This window comes from Bubalus bubalis, chromosome 1 (genome assembly GCF_019923935.1).
Source record: "Bubalus bubalis isolate 160015118507 breed Murrah chromosome 1, NDDB_SH_1, whole genome shotgun sequence".
Taxonomy (NCBI): Eukaryota; Metazoa; Chordata; class Mammalia; order Artiodactyla; family Bovidae; genus Bubalus; species Bubalus bubalis.
In genome coordinates, this window is record NC_059157.1 from 145,229,147 (window position 1) to 145,242,472 (window position 13,326).

Here is a 13,326-nt window from a genome sequence, read left to right on the forward strand (position 1 = left end):
TGAGCACTAAGATAACAACCATAGCTGCAAAATCACCACTATTTTTCAACCATTTAGTATTTACTGTGGTTTAGTGCTAAAAACTTAACATACATTGTTTCATTTAATCTTTCATGTTACATGATATGTGGGCTAAACCAATGATTACCTTATGTAACCAGTTAAACTGGGCCTTACAACTCACTCAAGGTCCCACAGCAGTTGAGTTATGGCAGGACCAGGACTCAAACTCAGCTCTGCCCTTATTTCTAAGTCCAGTCATAGCCGCATGGCTATCATTGTCCTTTCTCATCTATGCTGGTTATAATCTTATACAGTTGAATCTACCAGGTGAAAACATTTGATGTGTTCTTAAATAGGTATTGACAGGCACATTAATGTGGAAAGCAGTGGTGCAAGAGTTAGTATCTCAGGTATTGCTTAGCAGTTGAGATTATTAGTCCAGTAATAAGATTCAGTGTGGAATCTTAGCTTAGACATTTTTTAGACTGACTGCAGAACAAACCCCTGATGGTTCAGACATTTGCTAGCTCTGTAATTTTGTGTTGTTATTCAAACTTTGTAGAATATAGCAGGGGCTCAGTAAGTGTTAGCCAACTGTTACCCACTCGGGCACAAAGCTTCCAGCACTCGCCCTTTCCCTTTTCTCTTTCTCTTCCGCTCTCTCCTTCTTCCTCCTATTCTAAAGGGCTCCCTTGCTCCCTCTGCGGGCCGACGGCCACAGTACCAAGCCTTCTGGTTGCTATGGGTACCGAGGTAACGCGGTAACCAAGGAGACCAAGGCGGAAGCTCTGGGCTGCTGGCTGCGGCTTGCTAGGGTGACGCCGACGTCTGGGGGCTCCAGGTGGGTCGGCTGGTTGCGGTGGCGGCGGGCGGTGGGCTTCGCAGTCGGCTTAGCGGGCAGCGCGCTGGGTGTGGGTGGTGCAGGAGCGGGTGGGACAGCAGGAAAGGAGACTGGACTGCGGGGGAAGCTGGGGGTGCAGGTCCAGGAGGTGTTAGTTGAACACCTGCCGTGTTCAACTTACACTGGGCCAGGCACGCGGGCTGCAGGAAGTGGCTTGACTTCCGGAGTTGAGCGTCTTTTCTCCAAACAAAAGACTTTACAGGCAGTGATGCTCTTGGATTCATGAACGAGGGTGAACCCCAGATAGTGAAACGTGGAGCTTCTTCACGTCACTTGTACCCTTTCCATAACGCAGACTTCTGGAATGAAGTCTTTTGAATCTTGAAAAATTTGGTGCCCTGACAAATCATTTTCACGCCTCTTTTGTAACCTTCCTTCTTCCCGGGCAGCCACATGCAGGCACTTCATTCTTAGAAGTCAACTCTTCCCAAGTAAAGATCTTGGTGAGGGGTGCCAGATTCCTGAGAAATCTGAAGCTGTGGAAGTTTTTTCTTTCTTGTCAGCGTTAGAGGAGCTCAGATATATACGTTCACTTACACATGTTTATATATGCAGAGATAGCAAGGCATTAAAAAAGTATAAAGTTAGCTACCCAGGATTAGAACTATGCTAATTGTATGTTTATGGAAGATGAAACACACACACACACACACACACACACACACACACACACACACACACACACTCCTACCTCTGCTTCCCTCTAGCACCTTGCCTAGAGTCTGCGAGAGGTCTGTCCTGACTTCCCATAGTATTGCCAGTTGTGTCACAAATTAATTATTTGAAAGAATCTCGGTCATTTCCTTCAAATCACTTAATACTTCCCACAATTACTTGCTTTTACATTTTTTCCTACCTCCATCAGAGTGTAAGTTTAATCAGGGTTAGTACTATCCTTGCCTGGTTCACTTTGTTCCTCAGTGCTTTACCTGGTATATGACACATGGAAAAAAGAAAACAAAATGATCTGTTGAAGTAGAAAAGAGGGTGTGTTTGTTTTAATTTTTTTTTTCCACTGGGTAGATTATTCATTGAATTTAAAGCAGTGGGAAAAAATCAAATACTAAAAACTAGCACATTATTGGAGAAGGCAATGGCACCCCACTCCAGTACTCTTGCCTGGAGATCCCACGGACGGAGGAGCCTGGTAGGCTGCAGTTCATGGGGTCGCTAGGAGTTGGACACGACTGAGCGACTTCATTTTCACTTTCATACATTGGAGAAGGAAATGGCAACCCACTCCAGTGTTCTTGCCTGGAGAATCCCAGGGACAGGGGAGCCTGGTGGGCTGCCGTCTATGGGGTCGAACAGAGTCGGACAGTGACTGAAGCGACTTAGCAGCAGCAGCAGCAGCAGCAGTACTTTATTACTGATAGTACACTGTGTGTGGGCACTGTACTAATTGCTGGGGATTCAAAGTTCAATGGTAGGTCTGCCTTCAAATATTTGGGATACTTGGGGAAATAACCTTTATATAAACAAAGCAGCAAATAAATAAATAACACATGACAGCATATAGTAGCAAATGATGTAATACACATTATTACACATGTTCTTACAGGAGAGAATCTCACTTCTAATGGAAGAAACCTTCATGATAGAGGTGGCCTTTGAACTGGGCACTGACAAAATAAAAGCTAGTAGCTGAAAAAGTGGAAAATAAGGCATAAGGCTTAGGAAGATTGGAGTGCATAATGCAGGATCTTAACTACTAAGCAGAGTAGCTAGGTATTTTTTCCCTGTGTTTAGGGAGAACTATTTAGAGACTAAATACATGGGAGTAATTTGTCATGCACTAGGGTTTCAGTGGTGTCTAAAAAAATTGCTGTAAAATTTAGAAAATAGTTTTCGTCAAACAGTTCTTTTTATGACAGGTTAAGTGTACAACAGTGGGAAAAATCCGAATGATATAGATTAGTTATTTTAAGTTGTAGATTTTAAATCCAAAGAGGATCTAACAGGACTGAGAATAAAATCATAATTTCTGGTTTGTCACCAATATTTGATGGGTGCCTTAATTTTTCCAGGCCTGAAAGATATTCACAAGAGAACACCTTGGATAACAGTGGCATGTATAAGAATGGATGGGAGAAATAGACTATCAATATATAAAAGGACTTAAGTTTCTAAAAGGTATGGTTTATAAATTTAGAACTTATTATATGTAATCACATAAAGTATTAGTTGATATAGAGGTAATAATAATTATATATTACTTTATTATTATGCCTTTCAAATGACTTTTTAAGCTCCAGAAGAGTTTAAGTCTGACCCAGAGGCTCATTATGTTAAAAATAGACTTGAAATCAGAGCAGCTATGAATAAAGCAGAGCCTTGCTGCTCCCCTCACTTACTTCTCAAGGTAGTTTCTAAGACTACCCCTTTCCCTGAACCCTGAACTCTCTGAAGCCCTTTAGGAGCTCACAGCTTTATAGCCACGAATCAAAGACCTTTTGTTTGATATTCTGCAAATTAGGGAGGAGGAGGCCCACAGCATCTTACAATGGATAAACAAAAAGGCTCAGACCCCTCTCACACAAAGGTCTTTTGAGTGTAAACTCAGTATCTTTTAATATTATCATTTTTATTTTATTTAAGAAATATATTAACATGTAGTTCATTTACTGTGTTGTGTTGGTTTTCAGGTGTACAGCAAAATAATTTATATATATATATATATATATACACTCTTTTTTAGATTCTTTCCATTACAGGTTATTACAAGATATTGAGTATAGTTCTCTGTGCTATGCAGTAGGTCCTTGTTGGTAATTTATTTTGTATATAGTAGTCTGTATATTTTATCCTTTCTTCTACCCTTTCCCTTTTGGTAACCATAAGTTTGTTTTCTATGTTTGTGGGTCTCTTTCTGTTTTGTAAGTAAGTTCATTTGTATAATTTTTTTAGATTCCACATATAAGTGATATCATATGATATTTGTCTTTTTTTTTCCCCTGGTGGCTCAGACAGTAAAAATTCTGCCTGCAAAGCAAGAGATCCAGATTCGTTCCCTGGGTCAGGAAGATTACCCCAGAGAAGGGAATTGCTACCCACTCCAGTATTCTTGCCTGAAGAATTCTATGGACAGAGGAGCCTGGTGGGCTACAGTCCATGGGGTCACAGAGTTACACAATACTGAGCAACTAACACTTTCAGTACTTCATTTAGTATTATAACCTCTAGGTCCATTTCATTCCTTTTTTATGGGTAGTAACATACCATTGTCATTTTCACAGGACTACTTTTCAGTTTTAGTTAGAAATTATTTTAAAAGGATATCTTACCCCTTGATGTAAAGCTGAACTTTTTCAGTTTTTTGTAAATGAAACTGCACATAGAAGGTAAAAAGTGGGTGACCTGGGTGCCATTTAGTGCTGTGAGGGAGTGCTTAATTATTTTAATTGGCTTAAATATTGAATGCAGCCATGATATTAATCCCTGGTTTACTTTCAGGGCCCATGGTAGGAAAAAATGACATGTACTTATTTAGTAGGCCACTCACAAGCACAAGATGTTATGCTATGGATCGTGTGTTTATAGTCCTTTCTTTAGCTTTTAAAAAAGATATTAGTTGGAGATCAGCCCTAGGATTTCTTTGGAAGGAATGATGCTAAAGCTGAAACTCCTCATGTACTCCTCAAGTACTTTGGCCATCTCATGCGAAGAGTTGACTCATTGGAAAAGACTCTGATGCTGGGAGGGATTGGGGGCAGGAGGAGGGGATGACAGAAGATGAGATGGCTGGATGGCATCACTGACTCGATGGACATGAGTCTGAGTGAACTCTGGGAGTTGGTGATGGACAGGGAGGCCTGGTGTGCTGCGATGCATGGGGTCTCAAAGAGTCGGACACGACTGAGCGACTGAACTGAACTGAATATTATATTTTAATATTAAAATATATTGCATATGTAATACATATGTATTTAAAATAAGGATCATATCAGATAAAATATTATCATTTTTTATATATTTAAGCAGTTTTAATTCAATTCATTTTCATTTAACATTTCTTGCTTGGGTCTTTAATTTCTTAGTACTATGGTAAACATTTTAATCTATTCAAAACAGCTTGCTTATTAGACCCCTTTGAAAGTGAAAGTGAAAGTCACTCAGTCGTGTCAGACTCTCTGTGACCCCATGGACTAAACAGTCCATGGAATTCCCCAGGCCAGAATACTGGAGTGGGTAGCCTTTCCCTTCTCCAGGGGATCTTCCCAAACCAGGGATCGAACCCAGGTCTCCGACATTGCAGCCAGATTCTTTACCAGCTGAGCCACAAGAGAAGCCCCTTAGACCCCTTTTAGTGTGTACTAAAGTAAGGAAAAATCCTTATTTATTGACTTTTAAATCTTCAGGTCTAAGATTATCTGGATGGTTAGAAGAATCAACTAACCTTAGAAAAGATAAGTTTTCCATTACATGAAAACAGTGGTTTCCCAAATAGCCCATTCTGCCAATAGTGTGATGTAAATTGTCTTAGCCGAGGGCAACTTTTGAATACTTTGAGTTTCCATTAGTAAATTTCTTGTTTCTATTTTGTGGTGGCAGGCCTAGATCTTTGGATTGCTTTCCCAAAGTGGGAACTTATGAAAAAGGATCATTTAGAACATCATAGGCTGGAGGGTTCCCTTTTCTCCACATCCTCTCCAGAATACATTGTTTGTAGATTATTTTGATGATGCCCATTCTGACTGGTGTAGGTGATACCTTCACCATTGTAGCTTTGATTTGCAGCGCTGCACTCAATATGCCACCAAATTTGGAAAACTCAGCAGTGGCCACAGGACTGGAAAAGGTCAGTTTTCATTCCAATCCCAAAGAAAGGCAATGCCAAAGAATGCTCAAACTACCGCACAATTGCACTCATCTCACATGCTAGTAAAGTAATACTCAAAAATTTCCAAGCCAGGCTTCAACAGTATGTGAACCGTGAACTTCCAGATGTTCAAGCTGGTTTTAGAAAAGGCAGAGGAACCAGAGATCAAATTGCCAACATCTGCAACATAGAAAAAGCAAGAGAGTTCCAGAAAAACATCTATTTCTGCTTTATTGACTATGCCAAAGCTTTTGACTGTGTGGATCCCAATAAACTGTGGAAAATTCTGAAGCAGATGGGAATACCAGACCACCTGACCTGCCTCTTGAGAAACCTATATGCAGGTCAGGAAGCAACAGTTAGAACTGGACATGGAACAACAGACTGGTTCCAAATAGGAAAAGGAGTACGTCAAGGCTGTATATTGTCACCCTGCTTATTTAACTTCTATGCAGAGTACATCCTGAGAAACGCTAGGCTGGAAGAAGCACAGACTGGAATCAAGATTGCTGGGAGAAATATCAATAACCTCAGATATGCAGATGACACCACCCTTATGGCAGAAAGTGAAGAGGAACTCAAAAGCTTCTTGATGAAAATGAAAGAGGAGAGTGAAAAAGTTGGCTTAAAGCTTAACATTCAGAAAACGAAGATCATGGCATCTGGCCCCATCACTTCATGGGAAATAGATGGGGAAACAGTGGAAACAGTGTCAGACTTTATTTTTGGGGGCTCCAAAATCACTACAGATGGTGACTGCAGCCATGAAATTAAAGGACGCTTACTCCTTGGAAGGAATGTTATGACCAACCTAGATAGCATATTGAAAAGCAGAGATATTACTTTGCCAACAAAGTTTCGTCTAGTCAAGGCTATGGTTTTTCCAGTGGTCATATATGGATGTGAGAGTTGGACTGTGAAAAAAGCTGAGCACCGAAGAATTGATGCTTTTGAACTGTGGTGTTGGAGAAGACTCTTGAGAGTCCCTTGGACTGCAAGGAGATCCAGCCAGTCCATCCTAAAAGAGATTAGTCCTGGGTGTTCTTTGGAAGGACTGATGCTGAAGCTGAAACTCCAATACTTTGGCCACCTTGTGCAAAGAGTTGATTCATTGGAAAAGACTCTGATGCTGGGAGGGATTGGGGGCAGGAGGAGAAGGGGATGACAGAGGATGAGATGGCTGGATGGCATCAATGACTTGATGGACATGAGTTTGAGTGATCTCTGGGAGTTGGTGATGGATAGGGAGGCCTGGCGTGCTGCGATTTATGGGGTCACAAAAAGTCGGATACAACTGAGGGACTGAACTGAACTGAACTGAATAATGAGCAATATTAATCATCTTTTCATGTGTTTTTTGGTCATCTGTCTATTGGTGGGGATCCAAACTGATGCAGTCATTATGGAAAACAGTATGGAGATTCCATAAAAAACTAGGAATATATCTACCATGACCCAGGAATCCCTCTACTGGGCATATACCCTGAAAACACCACAATTCTAAAAGACACATGTACCCCAGTGTTCATTGGAGCAGTATTTACAATAGTCAGCACATAGAAGCAGCCTAGATGTCTAAGGGAGATGAATGGATAAAGAAGTTATGATGCTTTTATACAATGGAATGTTAGTCAGCCTTAGAAAGGAAAGAGTTTGAGGCAATTGTAGTGAGGTAGATGAACTTAGAGCCTCTTATACAGAGTGAAGTCAGAAAAACAAGTATCATATGATAACACATATATATGGAATCTAGAAAAATGGTACTGATGAACCTAGCAGAGAACAGACTTGTGGACACAACAGGGAAGGTGAGGGTGGGATGAACTAAGAAAGTAGTGTTGAGATATATACACTATCATGTGTGAAATAGTGCTGCTGCTGCCGCCGAGTCACTTCAGTCGTGTCCGACTCTGTGCGACCCCATAGACGACAGCCCACCAGGCTCCCCTGTCCCCGGGATTCTCCAGGCAAGAACACTGGAGTGGGTTGCTATTTCCTTCTCCAACGCATGAAAGTGAAAAGTGAAAGTGAAGTCGCTCAGTCATGTCCGACCCTCAGAGACCCCATGGACTGCAGCCTTCCCGGCTCCTCCATCCATGGGATTTTCCAGGCAAGAGTACTGGAGTGGGGTGCCATTGCTTTCTCTGGTGAAATAGTGGGAAGTTGCTAAATAGCACAGGGAGCCCAGCCTGGTGCTCTGTGATGACCTAGAGGGGTAGAATGGGGAGAGGGGAGGGAGGCTCGGGAGGGAAGGGACATATACATATAATTATGACTAATTTGCATTGTTGGATGACCCAAATCAACACAACACTATAAATTGACTTTTCACCAATTAAAAAATAAATAAAATGAGAAACAAAAAAACAAAATACATGAGCCATTCTGGGTCATATTGTGTATATGTATCTGGGGGAGAACAAAGTTGAGGACAGAAAAATGATGCAGTCTAGTAAGTCAGGTAACAAGAAAACCTTCCAAGCAACTACGGAACTTTTGCTATTCAGTTACAAGAAAAAAAATTGATCAAAGGACATATGGAATTATGAGGTTTGCTTAATAGTTTATGTGTATTTCCCTGGTTCCATTAGGAGACTAAAGTTTTGTGTTTTGCTATTCTTCCTACTCGCGTTGTTATATCCTTGTTGTCCCAAGAAAGGTGACTAATTCTCTGTTGGTTTTAGGAAAGGAAATAGGCAGAACAGCATGACTCACAATTTTAATTTTCCTTTTTTCTTCATTCAAGAAATTGACTCATGTGTGTGACTTGATAAAACCTTTAATTGAGAAGAAGCCTTACTAATTGCATTCAGTGAAGCAAAATGCCCACTGAATAAGACTATTTATTGGTTAAGTAACATTATCAGCAGAGCTGTAAATCTGAATTATCTCACCCTAATGAAATTTACAGATTTTTCTTTCATTCATTTCAGTCTTCATGTATCCATTCAGCTTTATGCATAATGTACATACACATATAAAATTGTATTGTATATATCAATGCATAAATGAAACTAAGTCAATTTAAGTTATTGTAATCAATCAGACATTAATTTGGGGCATTCTTTTTTTTAATGATAATGATTACATTATGTAACTTTTCATGGAAAACTTACTGACAGTAGACTGAGGATCTGGCAGTTGGATTTCTGATAAAAATCAAAAAGGGATATACAGACTATGTTACTCTATGTTCTAGAATTTTTTAAAAGGTATCTTTTGTAGCCTCTGTTTGATAGAAATGAGACAAAAGTTTTACCTACAAAGAAAGGATAGGAGCAAACCAAATTTGGTTTTTCATTCCTGTGATTTCTTAGTTCTCTTTGACACTGATTTCAGCTTTGAAAGACAGGATTGGGTGGTGGAGAAATGAGTCTGAGTTTGTGTCTCTCCTAGTACTTTCTCCTTTCAGAATGTCCCACGGTATTGTCTTTATTTGTGTGATATTTCCCTTTGATTGTGAGTTCTTTGAGGGAAGAAACCATGTCTTATTTACCATTGTGACTTCAGGACTCGCAATATGCATCAGAAAGGAGCAGCTGAATAACTGTTGATTGAAGACACAAATAAACCTAGCCTTATTATATAGCCATTATGTTACTTACAATGTAAAATTATTTTGTATAATTCCATTTTGGAATTCTCTTCAAAGAATAAATTCCTTCAGAATTTTTCCAAAGTAGTAAAAATCTACCCTTCTAGGCTTGATTTGATTTCTGAAGGCAAGTAACTTGAAACTAGATTTGAGTGAACAGAACAGTTGCTCCTGCCGGACAGTATCATTTTTAGTTTTGAATGAGGAATAGCAAAGTAGATTTGTGTGTTTGTGGACTCAGCAGACAGTCTCAAAAGAGACATTCCAAAAATGTTTTATCAGTGGTTGCATCATTGAAATTATAAAATAATCCCCCAGAGATTTGATTCATTCGATGTGTGGACAATAGATTTACACTTAATTATTCCTATTTTGTTATACTTGATAGTGTATTTACTCAGGGTTGGGAAGATCCCCTGGAGAAGGGAAAGGCAACCCACTCCAGTATTCTGGCTTGGGAAATTCCATGGACTGTATAGTCCATGGGTCGCAAAGAGTCGGACGTGACTGAGCGACTTTCACTTCACTCACTCCTATTCTGATGTCGTCTCTCCTGAGTCTTTGAGCAAAGCTTCCAGATTTATTTCCTGTTCTTCCTTATAAAATTTTCATACTGAATTAAGTAAGTCAGACAAAGAAGGAGAAATATCATATAACATCCTTTATACGTGGAATCTAAAAAGAAATGATACAAATGAACTTACTTACGAAACGGAAAGAGACCTACAGACTTGGAGAACTAACTTATGGTTTCAGGGTTGGGGAATGGATGGGAGAAAGGGATAGTTGGGAAGTTTGAGATGGATATATATACACTGCTGTGTTTAAAATTGATAACCAACAAGGATCTACTGTATAGCACATGGAGCTCTGTTCAATGTTGTGTGGTGGCCTGGGTGGGATGGGAGTTTTGGGGGAGAATGATACACGTATATATGCGGCTGGGTTCCTTCGCTGTTCACCTGAGAGTGTCACAACATTGTTTGTTAATCGGCTATTGAAGGAAGTGAAGGAAGTGAAGTCACTCAGTCGTGTCCGACTCTTTGCGACCCTGTGGACTGTAGCCTACCAGGCTTCTACGTCCATGGGATTCTCCAGGCAAGACTACTGGAGTGGGTTGCCATTTCCTTCTCCAGAGGATCTTCCCGACCCAGGGATTGAACCCAGGTCTCCCGCATTGGACGCAGACGCTTTACTTCAGTACAAAATAGAAAGTTAAAAAAAAAAAGTTTTATAAGGAACTCGCATTAGCTACATTCTGTATTCTGCATTCCAAATGCTTTAACTAGTCACTTAAGTCACCCATATTGGGCCTCAGCCTACGTTTCCAAATTTACACCTACTTTCCTCTCTCCATTCAAGAGCTGCTTTCCCCTGGCAGTGAGGAAAGTTCATCCAATCCACATGTTCATATATTAGCCTCCTTTCACATTAAAGCCCCAGGTTAAATGCTAGCCAGCTTGAATTCTCTTCTTTGGCTCCCTTCTTATATCTGTAAATTTTATAGCCTTTGTAATTCCTACCTTGTTTTATGGTGTTTATATATAGGTCTTTTGTGCCCTGTTTGACTCTACACTATGTGAGCCAGAAAGCAGATCTTCTCCTTGAGTCCTTCATATCTCTCAGTTTAGTGCTGTGTGTATAATAGAGCCTTAATTAATATTTGTAGGGGTTATGAGTACATATATAAAATGGTATCAGATAGTTTGAGTCTTTATACTATGGACTCTATGATATTGCCTCTTATATTTAAAAGTGTCTGAACTTTGAAAGTTTTTATTCATATAAAAATCTAATAATTGTGCATATGCTGTGCTTAGTTGCTCAGTTGTGTCCAACTCTTTTGCGACCCCATGGACTGCAGCCCGCCAGGTGCCTCTGTCCTTGGGGATTCTCCAGGCAAGAATACTGGAGTGGATTGCCATGCCCTCTTCCAGGGGATCTTCCCAACCCAGGGATCGAACCCAGGTCTCCCGCATTGTGGGCGGATTCTTTACCAACTGAGCCACCAACTGAGCGATTCAGTGATTCAGCGTTACAGAGTAAATGATTCTAGAACCTTGAATAACTTGGATACTCAGGAAATAGGGTGTTCTGAATAACTTAATTTTCTGGTTAACTTGGAGTTAGGCAAAAAATCTTTTTTTGTTTCATTTCTTGTTGAAAAATTCTTTCTCAATATGCTAATTTCTGATGGTAGCCAAGTATTGTTACAGTTTTTTGATAAATGAGATTATTAGACTGCCTTAGGGTAATTACTGCATACTTTAATTCTTATTTTACATTATTTTACATATATATATATATATATATAAAGTTTTTGAGCTTGAATTGTGTTTTAAGGTTCTTTTCACTATATTTAGCTCTGGATTTTATTTTTGGCTGGGAACAAATATCTGATATATATATTTGTAATCTTAATCATAGAAAGAGTCAGAATATGTGCTTTTTTTGTTTTAATGATTTTAGTCTTCACTTTCAGTTGAATGTTTCCACAGTCTTGTGCTATGTAATTATTGGTAAAATTTTTGTTCCATCAGATATGTTATAGCTATAGCTATATTATTAGTATGTAGTTATTTGTATAACTTATATATAGCATATATAATAATTTCTTGTTGCTTAACCTTTGATTTGACATCTTCTCTCAAAATTATTTCTGGTTTAAAATTTTTCCTGAATTATATGTAGTTTCAAATTTTTAATGTAATCATTTTACCTCTGAAGTAATTTGTTCCTTTTTCAGAAGTTTTCACAAATCACAATAATTTTTAAGTAATACTAAGAAATCATGAACACCAAAGATTTTGTGGTTCTTCCATGGGGAAAACCTGGAAATTCTGTAAAGCTAAAATATAAGTAAGTGCATATATGTTTATTACTTAAATAGAAGAAGTTGCTAAAGTTTCTATGTATTATAATTTAAATACTTTTCACCTGAAGCTGTTAGAGTTGAAGTAAAATTTTGTGAATTCTCATCTCCATTTTCTTCACATTGCTGTATTTTTATAAGAGAGTAGGTTTGAAAGATTATAAATCTATCATGGTTTAAAATGAGAACTAAAAATATTTATGGCACAAGAATCTATGCGAATTGGGACCATCAACTATTGAAGCAATTTAACAGAAAGTTACTAATTTTACTAACACTTATTCAAAATTATAAAAGAATCACCCTGAAGAACTGAAAGCAATTGAAATTGAGAGAGACTGTCAAGGTGAGAAACCTTTAAACGGGGAAAAGAAATCACTAACTAAGCTGAGTTCCCTGCACTCTACAGCAACTTCCCTCCCATTAGCTATTTTACACATGGTTCAGTTCAGTTCAGTTCAGTTCAATCACTCAGTCGTGTCTGACTCTTTGCGACCCCATGAATCGCAGCACGCCAGGCCTCCCTGTCCATCACTAACTCCTGGAGTTCACTCAAACTCAGGTCCATCAAGTCAGTGATGCCATCCAGCCATCTCATCCTCTGTCGTCCCCTTCTCCTCCTGCCCCCAATCCCTTCCAGAATCAGAGTCTTTTCCAATGAGTCAACTCTTTGCATGAGGTGGCCAAAGTACTGGAGTTTCAGCTTTAGCATCAGTCCTTCCAAAGAACACCCAGGGCTGATCTCTTTTAGAATGGACTGGTTGGATCTCCTTGCAGTCCAAGGGACTCTCAAGAGTCTTCTCCAACACCACAGTTCAAAAGCATCAATTTTTCAGCGCTCAGCTTTCTTTACAGTCCAACTCTCACATCCATACATGACCACTGGAAAAACCATAGCCCTGACTAGACGGACCTTTGTTGGCAAAGTAATATCTCTGCTTTTGAATCTAGGTTGGTCATAACTTTCCTTCCAAGGAGTAAGCGTCTTTTAATTTCATGGCTGCAGTCACCATCTGTAGTGATTTTGGAGCCCCCAAAAATAAAGTCTGACACTGTTTCCACTGTTTCCCCATCTATTTCCCATGAAGTGATGGGATCAGATGCCATGATCTTCGTTTTCTGAATGTTGAGCTTTA

The 13,326-nt window shown here is 39.4% G+C and overlaps 1 protein-coding gene across 2 annotated transcripts in view; it reads left to right on the top strand.

Moving 5' to 3' along the window:
* Positions 1–514: 514 nt before the first annotated feature.
* Positions 515–13,326, top strand: part of ZBBX (zinc finger B-box domain containing) — a 126,285-nt gene continuing 113,473 nt past the window's right edge. For both annotated transcript variants that reach the window (XM_025288712.3, XM_006077281.4), the window contains exons 1-3: positions 515–844; positions 2,932–3,037; positions 12,065–12,177. In XM_025288712.3, the coding sequence (XP_025144497.3) occupies positions 12,110–12,177 (68 nt within the window). In that variant the 5' untranslated portion in view covers positions 515–844; positions 2,932–3,037; positions 12,065–12,109. The remainder of the gene's footprint in view (positions 845–2,931; positions 3,038–12,064; positions 12,178–13,326) is intronic.